The sequence below is a fragment of the Rhincodon typus genome, chromosome 10 (genome assembly GCF_021869965.1).
Source record: "Rhincodon typus isolate 14 chromosome 10, sRhiTyp1.1, whole genome shotgun sequence".
NCBI classification, from domain to species: domain Eukaryota; kingdom Metazoa; phylum Chordata; class Chondrichthyes; order Orectolobiformes; family Rhincodontidae; genus Rhincodon; species Rhincodon typus.
In genome coordinates this window covers 79,181,358-79,195,532 of record NC_063341.1, presented here as the reverse complement: position 1 = coordinate 79,195,532, position 14,175 = coordinate 79,181,358, and the positions used below count along the sequence as shown (strand labels likewise).

Genomic DNA, 14,175 nt, shown 5'->3' with positions numbered 1-14,175 from the left:
GCGCTCCCTCTGTACTGACCCTCCGACAGTGCAGCACTCCCTCAGTACTGACCCTCTGGCAGTGCGGCACTCCCTCAGCACTGACCCTCTGACAGTGCAGCATTCCCTCAGCACAGCACAGAGTGTATGATCCTGACTGTGTTGAAGCCATTAGGGGAACTGAACACAAAACCTTTTGACTTCCCGGAGGTCCAGCTAATACTGTGAATGCAGTTTCACAACTTGTTGTGGTGGGATCAAAATTCTGATGTCTAACATGCTGGTATCAGGAGCAGAATGATATTCCTGATTACACGCTGTCCCAGAGAGTGGCGCGAGAGGGGTCAGAGAGGATCCCCTGATTTTGTTCCTTCACCAGTTTAGTGTTAAATTATGAAGACATGTGCATAAATGAGGCTTGTGTTTTCTGAGTATTGAAGGTTGGAGGGATTTAAAAATGTAAGATAGATTTGAAGAAACCCTTTCTTCCAGTTGGACATTACTAGAACAAGGGGACACAATCTGATATAAACAGAGAGAAACTCAGCAGGTCTGGCAGCGTTTGTGGTGAGTGAAACAGAGGTGAGATGTCAGGTTGAATATAACTCCTTCAGAGTTCAAATTCTGACAAAAGCTGGTTTCTGCTGTTTGACCTTCCTGATGGAAGGAACTATTTTTGGAGGGTTGAGGGAGGGGTACAGGGTTTAGGGCAACAGTGCGTTCACTTGATTCACTCACACCTCAAGACCTCCCTCTGTCTCCTTGCAGTCACATCCAGCAGCAAAGCAACAAGATTCTGCTCAAACTTTATAAGCCCAATAGCTGTGTCTCATTTGATGTATTGTTGGGAGATAGTGTTGTTGTGGTAACATCACTGGGCTATGGGCCCAGAAGCATAGTTCATTCTCTGGGGACTTGTATCCATAATCTACAGCCCTAGGCATTTGGTAGAGTAAGAGGCTTTAATAAATCTGGAAATTATTGTGAGACGTAGGAGGAGCTGTAGGCCATTCAGCCCATTGAACCTGCTCTTCCATTCAATGAGATCATGGCTGATCAGATAATTCTCAACTCCATTTTCTTGTCTTTTCTCCGTATTAAAAGCTGATCTCTGCTTTAGTGACCATGAAACTATCATTGATTGTTGTATTAAATCATTTGGTTTACTCATGTCCTTTAGGGAAGAAAACTGCCATCCTTACCTGGTCTGGCCTACATGTGACTCCAGACCCACAGCAATGTGGTCGACTCTGAATTGCCCCCTGAAACGGCTGAACAAACCTTTCAGTTCAAGGGTATCTGGGAAGGGGGCAAAATGCTAGCCTTGTCAGCAATAACAAAATCCCATTGAACATTTAGAGAGAAATTATGAACGTGGCACTGACATGCTGGATGCAGAGGAGGTTTACCAGGACATAAGCAGCAATGTGATGCTTCAGTAATGAAGGAGAAATTTGGTCTGTACTCCTTGGAACTGGAATAATTAAGGGTGACTTAACAGCAAGAGGAGAAATACTTTTCCTCACAGTTGTCAGATTGGGATTCTCAACCAGAAAAGACATTGGAAGCTGCTTCCATACGGTGGCTCAGTGGTTAGCACTGCTGCCTCACAATGCCAGGGACCTAGGTTCAATTCCAGCCTCAGGTGACTGTCTGTACATGTTCTCCCTGTGTCTGCACAGGTTTCCTCCCACAATCCAAAGATGAAGGGTCTAGGCCCGAAACGTCAGCCTCTCTTCTCCTATGATGCTGCTTGGCCTGCTGTGTTCATCCAGCCCTGCACCTATATGCAGGTTAGGGTGGATTGACCATGCTGAATTGCCCAGAGTCCTGGGATGTGCAGGATAGGTGGGTTAGCCATGGGAAATGCAGGGTTACAGGGATGGATGGGATGCACTTCGATGGGATGGTGTGGATTCAATTGAATTCAACAGCCTGCTTCTGTATTGTAAGGATTCTATGAAGGATTAACAAACTTACTGTTACAAAAAGCTAAAAAAGGGATGGGTTCAATGACAAACATGTGTGTTTTTTCAAAAAACCAGTATAAGCATGAAGGACGAATGGCTTCCCCTGTGCTGTAGGATTCTACAGTTTCTGGGAGGAAGGGCAGAGTTCTTAAACAAACATATTGAGTGTAATTGTGTTAAACAGGCACCATAGTGTAACAGAACTATCCCAGTGATAAACACATTGGCTGCTTCACCTTTCTTTGTCAACCCAGAAGCCCTGCCTTGACTGCACCGACTGTGTTATCACTTCATCAAAACCCAGCAGCGATACATTTTCAACTCATGACTGGGAACAGGGTGTTTACCCACAGCTTTTTCAAAGCAAAGCATGAATCAGACCCTTTCCTCAAGGTGACTCAGACTAGCCTCCTTCAGAACAAAATATGGATCAGATCGTTTGCAGATTGAAAAGAGCTTGGTCACGGCATACTGTATATTAGTCTTTTCTTTGATTTGTGAGGGACAAAGGGAACCATCAGAATTCTACAGGCTGGCTTCCATTTTCTCAACCTGTGTTCAAAAAATATTTTGATCAAGGGTGAATAGTACAAACATAGCTATAGTGTTACATAGTCCTCCAAGATTGCTTAGCAGTCTTCAGGAAAAAAAATCCCTGGGATATTTCTGCCATAATACAAACACAGAAGGAAAATTATGGTCATAGAACATTGGAATGAGGCCATTCAGCCCCTTGAGCCTGCTCCGCCATTCTGATCCTGGCCTTAACTCCATACCCCTGCCTTTAGCCTGTTTCCCTTAATACCTTTGTTTAATAAATATTTATCCATCTCAGGTTTAAAAATTAACAACTGATCCACCATCCACTGTCATTCGTGGAAGAGAGTTCCAAACCTCTCCCACCCTTTGTGTGTCAAAGTGCTTCCTAACATCTCTCCTGAATGGTCTGGCCCTAATTCTCAGACTATGCTCCCAGTTCTAGAATCCCCAACCAGTGGGAATAGTTTATCATCCTTCATAACGTCCTTAAAAATGAGGGAGTCCATGTCTTTTTGTTATTTTCTTCAAACATTCCAGTTGATTTATCAGAACAATATCGGGGGGTGGGATAAAAGGGATGGTTTCTCTGTGTTGGAAACCTTTTGGAAGTCAGAGGTCATGTGACGTGACTTCCAGGAGGGTGTTTAACCCGATTTGGCAGCTGTAAAGTTCCATGTTACTTCAAAGCATGTATTTCCACATTGTTATACCCGCTGCGGCAACATCCTGCATCCCAGCTCCTACTCTGTGTTCTGATTGTGGCCATGAGTAGGTCACCTCCCCAAACTCCACCCTCTTGTCTGAATCATTCACAGTAGTCCTTACCCTCAGACTGGAATGGCTAATTCCATTCAGACAGACAGCTTCAGCAAGTGGGCAAAACCTTGGCAGGTATAATATAATGCGGAGGAAAGTGAGATTATGCACTTTGGCAGGAAGAACAGAGGAGTAGAATATTACTTAAACAGAGGGACACTGCAGAAAGCTACAGAACTGAGGGGTTTGGGAGTATTCATCCAAAACTCTCAAAAGCGAGCATCCAAGTACAGTGGATAATTGGGAAGGGGATTGAAATGTTGGCCTTTGTTTTAAAGTGAATGGAGAATAAAAATAGAGAGGTTTTGCTCAAACCATACAAGGCACCAAGGGAATTAAGGCTTATGGGCATAAACGTAGGTAAGTGGAGTTAAGGATTATCAAATCAACCATCGTCTTATTGAATTGCAGAGCAGACTTGATGGGCTGAATGGCCTACTTCAGCTCCTGCATTTTATGCCCTTGTTCTTAGGTACCACTGCCAGCTCTATGCTCACCTTGAAATACTAAATATCAAATTAGCTATCAGGAAGATTCAAGCCACACTTTTCAGTCACCACTCCAAACTCTGTTCCCCGACAAAAAAAAACTAAGAAGAACTGCGGATGTTGTAAATTAGAAACAAAAACAGAAGCTGTTGGAAAAACTCAGCAGGTCTGACAGCATCTGTGGAGAGAAATTAGAGTTAACATTTCAGGATCTTTTGAAGGGTCACTGGACCTGAAATGTTAACTGTGATTTCACTCCACAGATGCTGCCAGACTTGCTGAGCTTTTCCAGCAATTTCTGTTCCCCAACGACTGACCCCATCCCTCTTCGTGGCAACAGTCTCAGATTAAGCTAATCTGTTCACAAGTTTGTGCCATATTTGATCCTGTGATGAGCTTCCGACTTCCGATTCACACCATCACCATCACCATCTATTTCCATTTCAGATGACTTTGCCCCTTTCTCAGCTCAGTCGTGTTTTCAATACCTCCGACTGCATTACTCCAATGACCAATGGCTGGGCTCCCACATTAGACCTTCAGTAAACTTGGAGCCATCCTAAACTCTGCTGCCCGTGATTTTCCTCACACTAAGTCCCGATCCCACAGCAACGCACTGTGCTTACTGACCATACTATCTCCCAGTCAGGCAACAGCCTGAATTTAGAATTATCATCCTTATTTTCCAATCCATCCATGGCCTTGCCTCTCCCTGTCACTGGAATCTCCTCCAGCTTCACATCCAGATGTATGAGACAACACAGTGTGGAGCTGGAGGAGCACAGAAGGCCAGGCAGCATCAGAGGAGCAGGGAAGTTGATGTTTCAGGTCGGGACCCTTTTTCAGAAAGAAGGAAAGCAGCAGAGATACATGAAGAAGGGTCCCAACCAAAAACATCAACTTTCCTGCTCCTCTGATGCTGCCTGGCCTGCTGTGTTCCTCCAGCTCCACACTGTGTTATCTCAGACTCCAGCATCAGCAGTTCTTACTATCTCTATCCACTTGTATCACAGCTTGGTACAGCAACTGCTCTGCCCAGGACTCTAAGAAACTACAGAAAGTTGTGAACACGGGCCAGTCTATCACACAAGCCAACTTTCCATCCAGTGACTCCTTCTATACTCTCACTGCCTCGGGAAGGCAGCCAACATCAAAGATCCCTCCCACGCCAGTTATAATCTCTTCCATCAGGCAGAAGACACAAAAGCTTAAACAAACGCACCAACAGATTCAAGAAAAGCTTCTTCCCCGCTGTTATCAGGTTTCTGAATGGACCTCTCAAATTTTGAATTTAATATTGACCTTGCTCTTTGTGCACCTTCTCTGCAGCCGTAACATTGTTTTCCTCGCTCTGCTCTATTACCCTAATGCACTCGGTATGATATGATCTGATCTGCCTGGACTGCACACTTTCAGTCTACCTCGGTATGTGTGACAATAATAAATCAAATAAAAAAAAGTTAAAATTCAATCATCCATATTTACCGTGATCACAACATTGTGTCATACTTTGTTTTATAACACCTAGAGACTTTTCATCCTTTTAGGGAGAGAAAGTAGCACAGCGGTAATGTCATTGAACTAATAATCCAGAACCCCAGGCTAACGTTCTGATGACATGGGTTTGAACCCCACCCATGGCAGATGGTGAAATCTGAATTTAATTAAAAACCTGCAAAAGAAGAAAGCTCAGCTCATGGCAAACCATGTACCATCTCGTTCACTCATGTCCTTCAAGGAAGGAAATCTGCCATCCTTTCCTGGTCTGGCCTACACGTGACTCCAGACCCACACCAACGTGATTGACTCCGAACTGCCCTCTGGGCAATTAGGGATGGGCAATAAATGCTGCCTGGTCAGCAACTCCCTCATCCCGTTAATGAATAAAGAAAAATAAACATCCATATCCCAAGAACAAATAAAAAAAATTCCATGAAAGGCACTATGTAATCACAAACTGTTGTTGAACAAGTTGCACACTTGTCCCTGTAGTCACACATTCTGTACATTCCTCTATCTGTTCCCTGGTGTCCTTCTCATCAAACAGGAGCTTGTAATTATCTGGAAGCACATTACACCATTAAAACGACCAAGTGTGACAACCAGACAGTGAAGGAAACCTTAGAGCTAGTGACAGAAAATTTAGCTAAGGAGGATGGGTTAGGAAGTGCCATAAAGGAGGAGGAGGGGTATTAAAGGGTGTAAATTGATTTTAATGGTTTTTTACAACATGGATTCCATGGAAGAAAAGAAAAAAATACTTACAAACGGCTCAAACAGGAACAGAATTCAACTTTAATCTAACACCCTGTGCAATCACAGGACATTCCAAAGCACTGTGCAGCCAACAATATATATGTTGGAAACAGTGACTGCTGAATTGTTTCAGACCAGTTTCCTTGTATACTGGAACTCTGCTACCTCCTTTCCAGCAAATTCCACATTCTCCCACTCTCTGGGGAAAGATGTTTTTGCTGAATTCCTGACTGAATTTATTAGTTCCATGGCCCCTGGTTCTGGTCTCCCAGCAAATAGAAATGTCATCTCCAGCATTTCAAACCCTTTTAATGCCCTCGAACTAGTCACTTTTGGGTTGATTCCGACTGTGAAAGCTGTGCAGCACTCTCTCTGGCTGTTGGTCATTAACCAGATAATGCCTGCAGGTTCCAATTGTCCTACACGTCTCTCCTCCGCACACAGCAGGGCCTCAACACAGTCCACAGAATGGGTCGCTTGGAGTGCTAGTCATTGGGTTATGAATACTAGTGATAGTCCCCAAACCTATCGCAAGAGGTACTGAGGACCACTGTAGTGCTCCTGGGTCTCACTCTCCCACTCTCTGAATTCAAAGGTTTCTTCATTCTGATGTGTGGTGTCATTCCAAACTCCCAGCCAAAATATCAGAAAAAGAACTCGCATTTCTGTACTGCCTTCAGCAGTTGAGGACAAACCAAAGCAGTTCACACGCAAGTAAATGCTTCTCTGAAGCAGAGCGCCTGTTGTAATGGAGAAAACCTGGCAGAGAGGTGAACAGCAAGCTCCAACAAACAACAATATTATAAGCACAAATTCAGGTATTTGTGTAACATTGATTGAGAAATAAATATTGAACCAGAACACTGGGGAGAACTCAGAGATAGCAAGGACAGCAGATGCTGGAAGTCAAAGTCGATATATTGTGGATCTGGAGGAGCAGGAAAGTTAATGTTTCAGGACTGATGAAGGGTCCCAACTCAAAACGTCAACTTTCCTGCTCCTCAGATGCTGTCTGACCCACTGGGGAGAACTCTGCAGATCCTGGCCAACATAGTGGTCTGGAGATTTTTTGCTCCCCTTCAGATGTCGAACAGAGTCACATTTAAAAAATAAACGAAGGCGTGAAATCGATCTAAGCTACAGGTGCAATAAGCCACCTAAACACTGTGTGCCTTTCTCCCAGACACAATAACCTCCAAGTGATCAACACTGACCCAGGGAGGGTTATTGTGTATTGCTAAATTATCTGGGAGAACATGTTGCTTCCAAGGACATTGTTATCCCCACAGTTTCGAGCAACCCAAATTTAATTCTGACAAATATTCCAAATTTTTCCTCTGATCACCGCCACTGACAGGCCTGTTCCTGCTACTACTGTATCTCAGTGTTACACAGTGACAGATCTGTCCCCACTGGTACTGTATCTCAGTGTTACACAGTGACAGATCTGTCCCCACTGGTACTGTATCTCAGTGTTACACAGCGACAGATCTGTTCCCATTGGAACTGTATCTCAGTGTTACACAGTGACAGATCTGCCCCCACTGGTACAGTATCTCAGTGTTACACAGCGACAGACCTGTCCCCATTGGTACTGTATCTCAGCGTTATACAATGACAGACCTGTCCTCACTGGTACTGTATCGCAGTGTTATACAGCAACAGACCTGTCCTCGCTGGTACTGGATCTCAGTGTTATACAGCGATAGACCTGCCCTCACTGGTACTGTATCTGTGTTACACAGCGACACACCTGTCCCCGCTGGTACTGTATCTCAGTGTTATACAGGAACAGATCTGTCCCCACCAGTACTATACCCGTGTTGTACCAGGGAAATTGTTCTAATGGATTACTCTCCAGATCCAGAGCGATGGGGCTGAATGTCTCCTGTATGTGTTAAATCTTTACAGCCAATTTTCTAATTTAGTTCGGCACCAACTTTTGCCTGAAATTTTTTTCTGTTAATGAATTCAAGATGATGTAACACAGTAAGAGTGTTACATAAACATGTTGTTTTTGGAGGAGGGGTTATTCCTTACTAATTAGAATTATAATATTTTTCTGGACAGTGTTCAATGGTTTAGTTTCTGTTGCTGAACAAAAGGAAACATCAGGGAACAGTACTGACTGAGAGATAATAGCCAGGAAACTCAGTGTCTGCCTTTGAACATGGAGCAAGCTCCTGATCAGCTTGGGTCTGACAAATGCCTGTGTCAATCTGTGAATGAGGCTCATTGCTCTGTGTGCTGTGGAACTGAGCCGAAACAACATCAACACTGAATATTCAAAACAGCAAATTGCTCTCGCACCTGCCTCATGAAGTTCCCATCTAATTTAAGCCATATTGAGAGAGAGAGAGAGCAAGGGGTCATGTGGTTATCTTATTGAACTGTTAATCCAGTGAATGTTGCAAAGAATTCACAAAGAGGCCAAAGGGCCCAAGTACACCAGGGGGATGTGATGGCCTCCTGGTGTTCTCTCTGGACTGTTGATCCAGAAACACAGGTAATGTTCTTGGGACATGGGTACAAATCCAATGACAATGGATGGAATTTGAATTTAATTTAAACTATCTGGAATTAAGAGTCTAATGATGGTCACAAAACGATTGTCAGAAAACCCATCTGGTTCACTCATGTCCTTCAGGGAAGGAAACTGCCATCCTTACCTGGTTTAGCCTACATGTGACTCCAGACCCACAGCGATGTGGCTGACTCTCAGCTGCCCTCTGGGCAATTAGGGATGGGCAATAAATGCTGGCCCAGACAGCAACACCTGCACCGATGAAAGAACGAACAAAGAAATGCTGGTGTTCCTAGTCCACCAAATCCCCTCTCTTCATCTCTGTCCATCTTCATCCTCAGTTTCTCTCAGTCATGATTCAATCCAAATTCGCCCTTAAATGTAATGACACTGTCCACATTCTATCCCCTCCCTGGGGAAAAATGGCTTCTGATGAATTGACAATTGGATTCATGTGAAAGGTAATGATAGAATTCCCTTGCGAATAACAATAGGAGTTTGGGTTCCACTGTCGAGCCTGACAATTTGTGTTCAGTGTCAGTGCTGAGGAAAGTACCCCACATGGGATTCACTTTAAAAACCTACCTGGAAATAGAAATCTGCTGCCCTCTCCCCCATTCTGGCTCAACACGTGACTCCAGGCCTTCTACAAAAAAGTTGTCTGTTTTATTTTTCCTTACCAATTTGATCAGAGAATGAGATGACGCATTTCTGCAGCAGGTGATATCTGAACCCAGGACTCCTGGATCAGAGGTAGGGACTCTCTTACTGCACCACAACAGCCCCCCAAAGCAGTTGACTCTTAACTGCCGTCTGAAGGGGAACCATTTCAAGATGGCATCTCGCCGACACCTTCTCCACCAGGGAAAGGCAAGAATTGTGGTCCTTGTCAGTGATGGAAATGTCCTTTGGGATGCACCCCACCCCCATCACAGATTCTGCCTTGAGATACAAACATGACTTCGCCAGAAAATAGGGGCAGAAGTGGGCCATTCAGCCCTTCAAGCCTGCTCCATTGTTGTGCTGGACACAAGAGCCTGACAGATCTCATTGAGTATGAGATCCCTGATTGGTACTAGTAACCTGGGCCAATTGAGGGGAGGCAAAGGCCTAGTGGTCTTCTCACTGGACTGTTAATCCAGAGACCCAGATAACATTCTGGGGACCCAGATTCGAATCCTGCCACGGCAGATGGTGGAATTTGAATTCAATAAGTATCTGGAATTAAGAATTTAATGATGACCGTGAATCTATTGTTGATTGTCGGGAAAAACCCATCTGATTCACTAATGTCCTTCAGGGAAGGAAACTGTCATCCTTACCTGGTCTGGCCTACATGTGACTCCAGACCCACAGCAATGTGGTTGTGACTGCCCTCTGGGCAATTAGGGATGGACAATAACTGCTGCCTGGCCAGCAATGCCCTCATCCTGTGAATGAATAAAGAAGCCAGGGAGCCTTGGCTGACAGCTATAAACAGGAGTGTCAGAGAGTCTCCTCATTCTAGGGGCTGGCTCTGAGCTGCTGGTCAGGGCCCATGTACTGTGTTGTAAATAAAGGGTGACTTGGTGCTGGGATACTGGCCTCTGTGCAGTTATTTCATCCACCATTCAACATGATCATGGCTGATCAACCAACTCAGTCCCCTGTACCAGCTTTCTCCTCACAACCTTTGATCCCTTTAGCCCTTAAACGTATATCTAACTCCTTCTTACAAACGTTCAATGTTTCAGTGTCAACCACTTCCTGTGGCAGAGAATTCCACAGGCTCACCATTCTGTGGGTGACAACATTCCTTCTCATCTCACTCCTAAATGGCCTGACTTGTTTCCTTCGACTGTGACCCTGATCGTGGGCTCCCGTCACCAGGAACATCCATGTTGGGGGAAACTTTGTTGTTTCAGGGCGTGCCAGTCCCAATGAGGGTAAACACTCACCACAAGTCAAAAACAAAAGAGGCAACAACAACTGGGACTGAGACACTGACTGCAACTCCAACAACTTACAATGTATGTGATCAAATATTCCCATGATCACGTGGCACCTAGCCAGTAAAAGAATTGTGGGGACAAATTAGGTCAGAGAGGGATGCAGAGCGGTTTTGGGAGAGAATTCCACAGCCTAGGATTCAGCCAGCTCAAGGAACATCTCCTGGTGGTGAAATGTTCAAACGAAGGAAGGAAAATCCCAAAATGAAAAGAAAGCAGAGACCGAGGGAGGTTATAAAATTTGAGGCAATTACAAAGAGACCAAGGGCTGGAATGAGAATGTTGAAATGGAGTCAGCTGACAGGGCTGTAAAGGTCAGAAAGTGCAGGGCATTACAGTCTCAGAGCCGTACAGCTCAAAAACAGGGCCTTTGGTCCATCCATGCTGACCAGGTTTCCTCAACTGAACTAGTCCCATTTGCCTGCGTTAGCCCTTATCCCTCTAAACTTCTGGTCAAGGTGGTAGCAGAGCAGCAGTGCAGTGTGCAGGCTCCTAAGCCCAGGGCTCATCTGCTCTGTCTGCTTTTACTTTTTTACATCTTTTTTAAACTTTCAACCTTTACTGACCTCCTGTGGACAGCTCAAGCGGCATCAAGGTGACCAGCGTGTCGGAGGCAAGGTTTATTCCCAGCGGCTGTGGCAGCAGAGGGAGTCATGTTTGTGCTCCTGGTGGTGGATGGAGTCATGTTCGTGCTCCTGGTGGCGGATGGAGGTAAGTTTGGGCCCAAGGCCCAGTGCAGGACCCAGCAGCTTCAGCAGCAACTGCATTGCCTAGATGGGCCCACCACAGACTAATGGTAGCAGAGCTGTTGGTTGGGACAAGACTGCGCTGAAGAAAGACAACACTGTTCTGCAGCTGCTGTGCGATAAAGGGGCACAAGGCAGGCCAACTGCTTCATGCTGGTGATGGTCTCAATGTCAGGGAGTAGGAGCCCAGATCCAGACCAATGGCTAACCACTTAAAGACTGTAATGTTGAACCTTTAACTTTATTTCTTTACTTTTCTACTTTATACCCAAGATTTTGTACCTAGATACCTTTGTACCAAAGACGGTGCTGGAGAATGGAGACTTTGTACACTTTTTCACTGTACTCCTGTATCCCCATACTTGAGTACACATGACAATAAAACCTAATTCTAATTCTAAACCTTTCCTATCCATGTACCTGTCCAAATGTCTTTTAAATGTTATAATTATACTCCCCTCCAGCACCTCCTCTGGCAGCTCTTTCCATACACGCACCCCCCTCTGTGTGAAAAACTTGCCCCTCAGGTCCCTTTTAAATCTTTCCCCTCTCTCCTTAAACCTTTGCCCTCGAGTTTTTGACTCCACCACCCTGGGGAGAAGACCTTGCCTATTCATCTTACCTATGCCCCTCGTGATTTTATAACCGTCTATAAGGTCACTCTGCAGCCTCCAACGCTCCAGGGGAAAAAAAAGTCCCAGCCTATCCACTCTCTCCTTCTCACTTAAACCTTCCAGTCTCAGCAACATCCTTGAAAATCTTTTTTGCACCCTTTCCAATTTAATAACTTCCTTCCTACAGTAGAGTGACCAGAACTGTACGCAGTACTCCAAATGTGGCCTTACTAATGTCTTGTAACATGACATCCCAACTCCTGTACTCAATGCTCTGACCAATAAAGGCAAGCGTACCAAACACTGCCTTCACCACCCTGTCTACCTGTGATTCCAGTTTCAAGGAACTGTGTACCTGTGCCGCTAGGTCTCTGTTCAACAACATGCCCCAGGGACTTAGCATTAACTGTGCAATGGGCAGAACCATGTGGAGTGGGTTATGACACAGCAAAACAGAGGTTTGGGTAATTCAAGGTTATGGAGGGTGAAAGGTGCCCAGTTTATTCTGTCTCGAGGTTGCAATTCTGACAAATATCAACCAGGATTGCAGAGATAAAATCCTCCGAATGTGAAGTGGTGAGTGTGAGGCCAGAGAGACTGATGGAACACAGTGCTACACTCGTTAATTACTGACTATTAACAAAATTACTCTTATCTCCTTCCCTCTCTCTGCTTCAGGGCAAACACACTGGCTGTGTTGAACTTAAAAGATCTTTTCCAGTAGGTTGGAACAATCACGAAAGATTAAACAGATGGACTAGAACAGGCCAGAAAACGGAGTGGTGACTGAACAGAATCCTGTAAGATTATGAAGGAATTCAATTGCGTTAAAATGCAGAGATGTCACAGCTCCTGAGAGAGACCTAAACCAGCAGGTTTACTTCGAAAATAGTCACAAAGAAATCGAATTGGGAAGTCAGGAAAACTTCTTCCCGAGAGACCAGGGGAATGTGGGACTCGCTCCCACAGGGAGGGGTAGAGGGGAATACTATCGTTACATTGAAGGGGGGGAGCTGCATAAACACACAAGGGGGAGAGGAATCGAAGGGTCTTCTGATACAGTGAGAAGTTGAGGCGTGGGGGTAGGTCCAGCATCAAGCAAATGGGCCAAATGGCCTGTTTATAGCCTGTAACTCCAATGAATTAGGGAAAATTATAGCACAGGAGGCCATTTGATCAGTTGCTTTGGTGCTGGATCTACGAAAGGGCAGACCCGATTACTCCCACATCCCCCAGCTTTCCAGCTGTATCTATAGATTATCAGGAGCCTGTCGGATTGACTAATGTAACTCTGTGCAAGCTTCATTCTGCATTGAATTCAAATCCTTAACCTGTCGGTTTGCAGCACATTGCTAATTGCAAGTAACCAGCGCAGTAACAGCCTGAACAGACGAGCAAACCAGACCCAGGGAGAGAAGAGAGTTTAAAGGTGCCCTTTAGGAGCTGGAGGGATCCCAGATCACTCACCGTGCCTGCCATAGTAATCTCCCTGCTCCCGCACCATGTTTCAGAAACTTTCAGTGATCGAGCTCAGTGCAACATCTCCCGTTCCTGCACTCTGTACATCAACAGGTTAATGTTTAACCAGCCAGGCGCGGAGAGAGAGCTGCTCTCGCGTCAGTTACACTGTTTACTGGAATACTGGTAAACAGTGATTCACACTACAAAGCAATCTGTGGATCTACACAAACCTCTCACCCAGGGGAGGGACTGTTCATTGGAAAAGTGTAACCTGTACATTTCACCCTTGGAATCCGAGAAAATAGTGTGTTATTCTGAAGAGGGAGTATTTTAAAATCACCTCTCCCTATCCCGTCTCCTCCTGCAGCCCCTACATCCCTCCCTATCTCTGTCTACTCCTCCAGCTTCTAAACTCCTCCCTATCTCTGTAACCTCCTCCAGCTTCTAAACTCTTCCCTATCTCTGTAACCTCCTACAGCTTCTAAACTCTTCCCTATCTCTGTAACCTCCTACAGCTTCTAAACTCTTCCCTATCTCTGTAACCTCCTCCAGCTTCTAAACTCCTCCCTATCTCTGTCACCTCCTCCAGCCTCGAAACCTCTCCCTATCTCTGTCTCCTCCTCCATCCCCTACACCCCTCCCTATCCCTGTCGCCTCTTCCGCCCCTACACCCCCTCCCTATCTCTGTCGCCTCCATTAGCCCCTACACCCTTCCCTATCTCTGTCACGTCCTCCAGTACCTACAACCTCCCTATCTCTGTCACCTCCCAAGTACCTACACCCTCCCTATCTC

General features: G+C 45.3%; 1 protein-coding gene across 5 annotated transcripts in view; it reads right to left on the bottom strand.

The window, feature by feature from the left end:
• Positions 1–14,175, bottom strand: part of slc44a5b (solute carrier family 44 member 5b) — a 389,888-nt gene that overhangs the window by 190,967 nt on the left and 184,746 nt on the right. Inside the window, exon 1 of one of the 5 annotated variants that reach the window (XM_048601656.1) lies at positions 13,389–13,466. The exons of the other annotated variants lie outside the window; for them this stretch is intronic. Coding sequence (XP_048457613.1) covers positions 13,389–13,425 — 37 coding nt within the window. The 5' untranslated portion in view covers positions 13,426–13,466. Of the gene's footprint in view, positions 1–13,388; positions 13,467–14,175 lie in introns of those variants that run through there. 5 annotated transcript variants of the gene reach the window in all.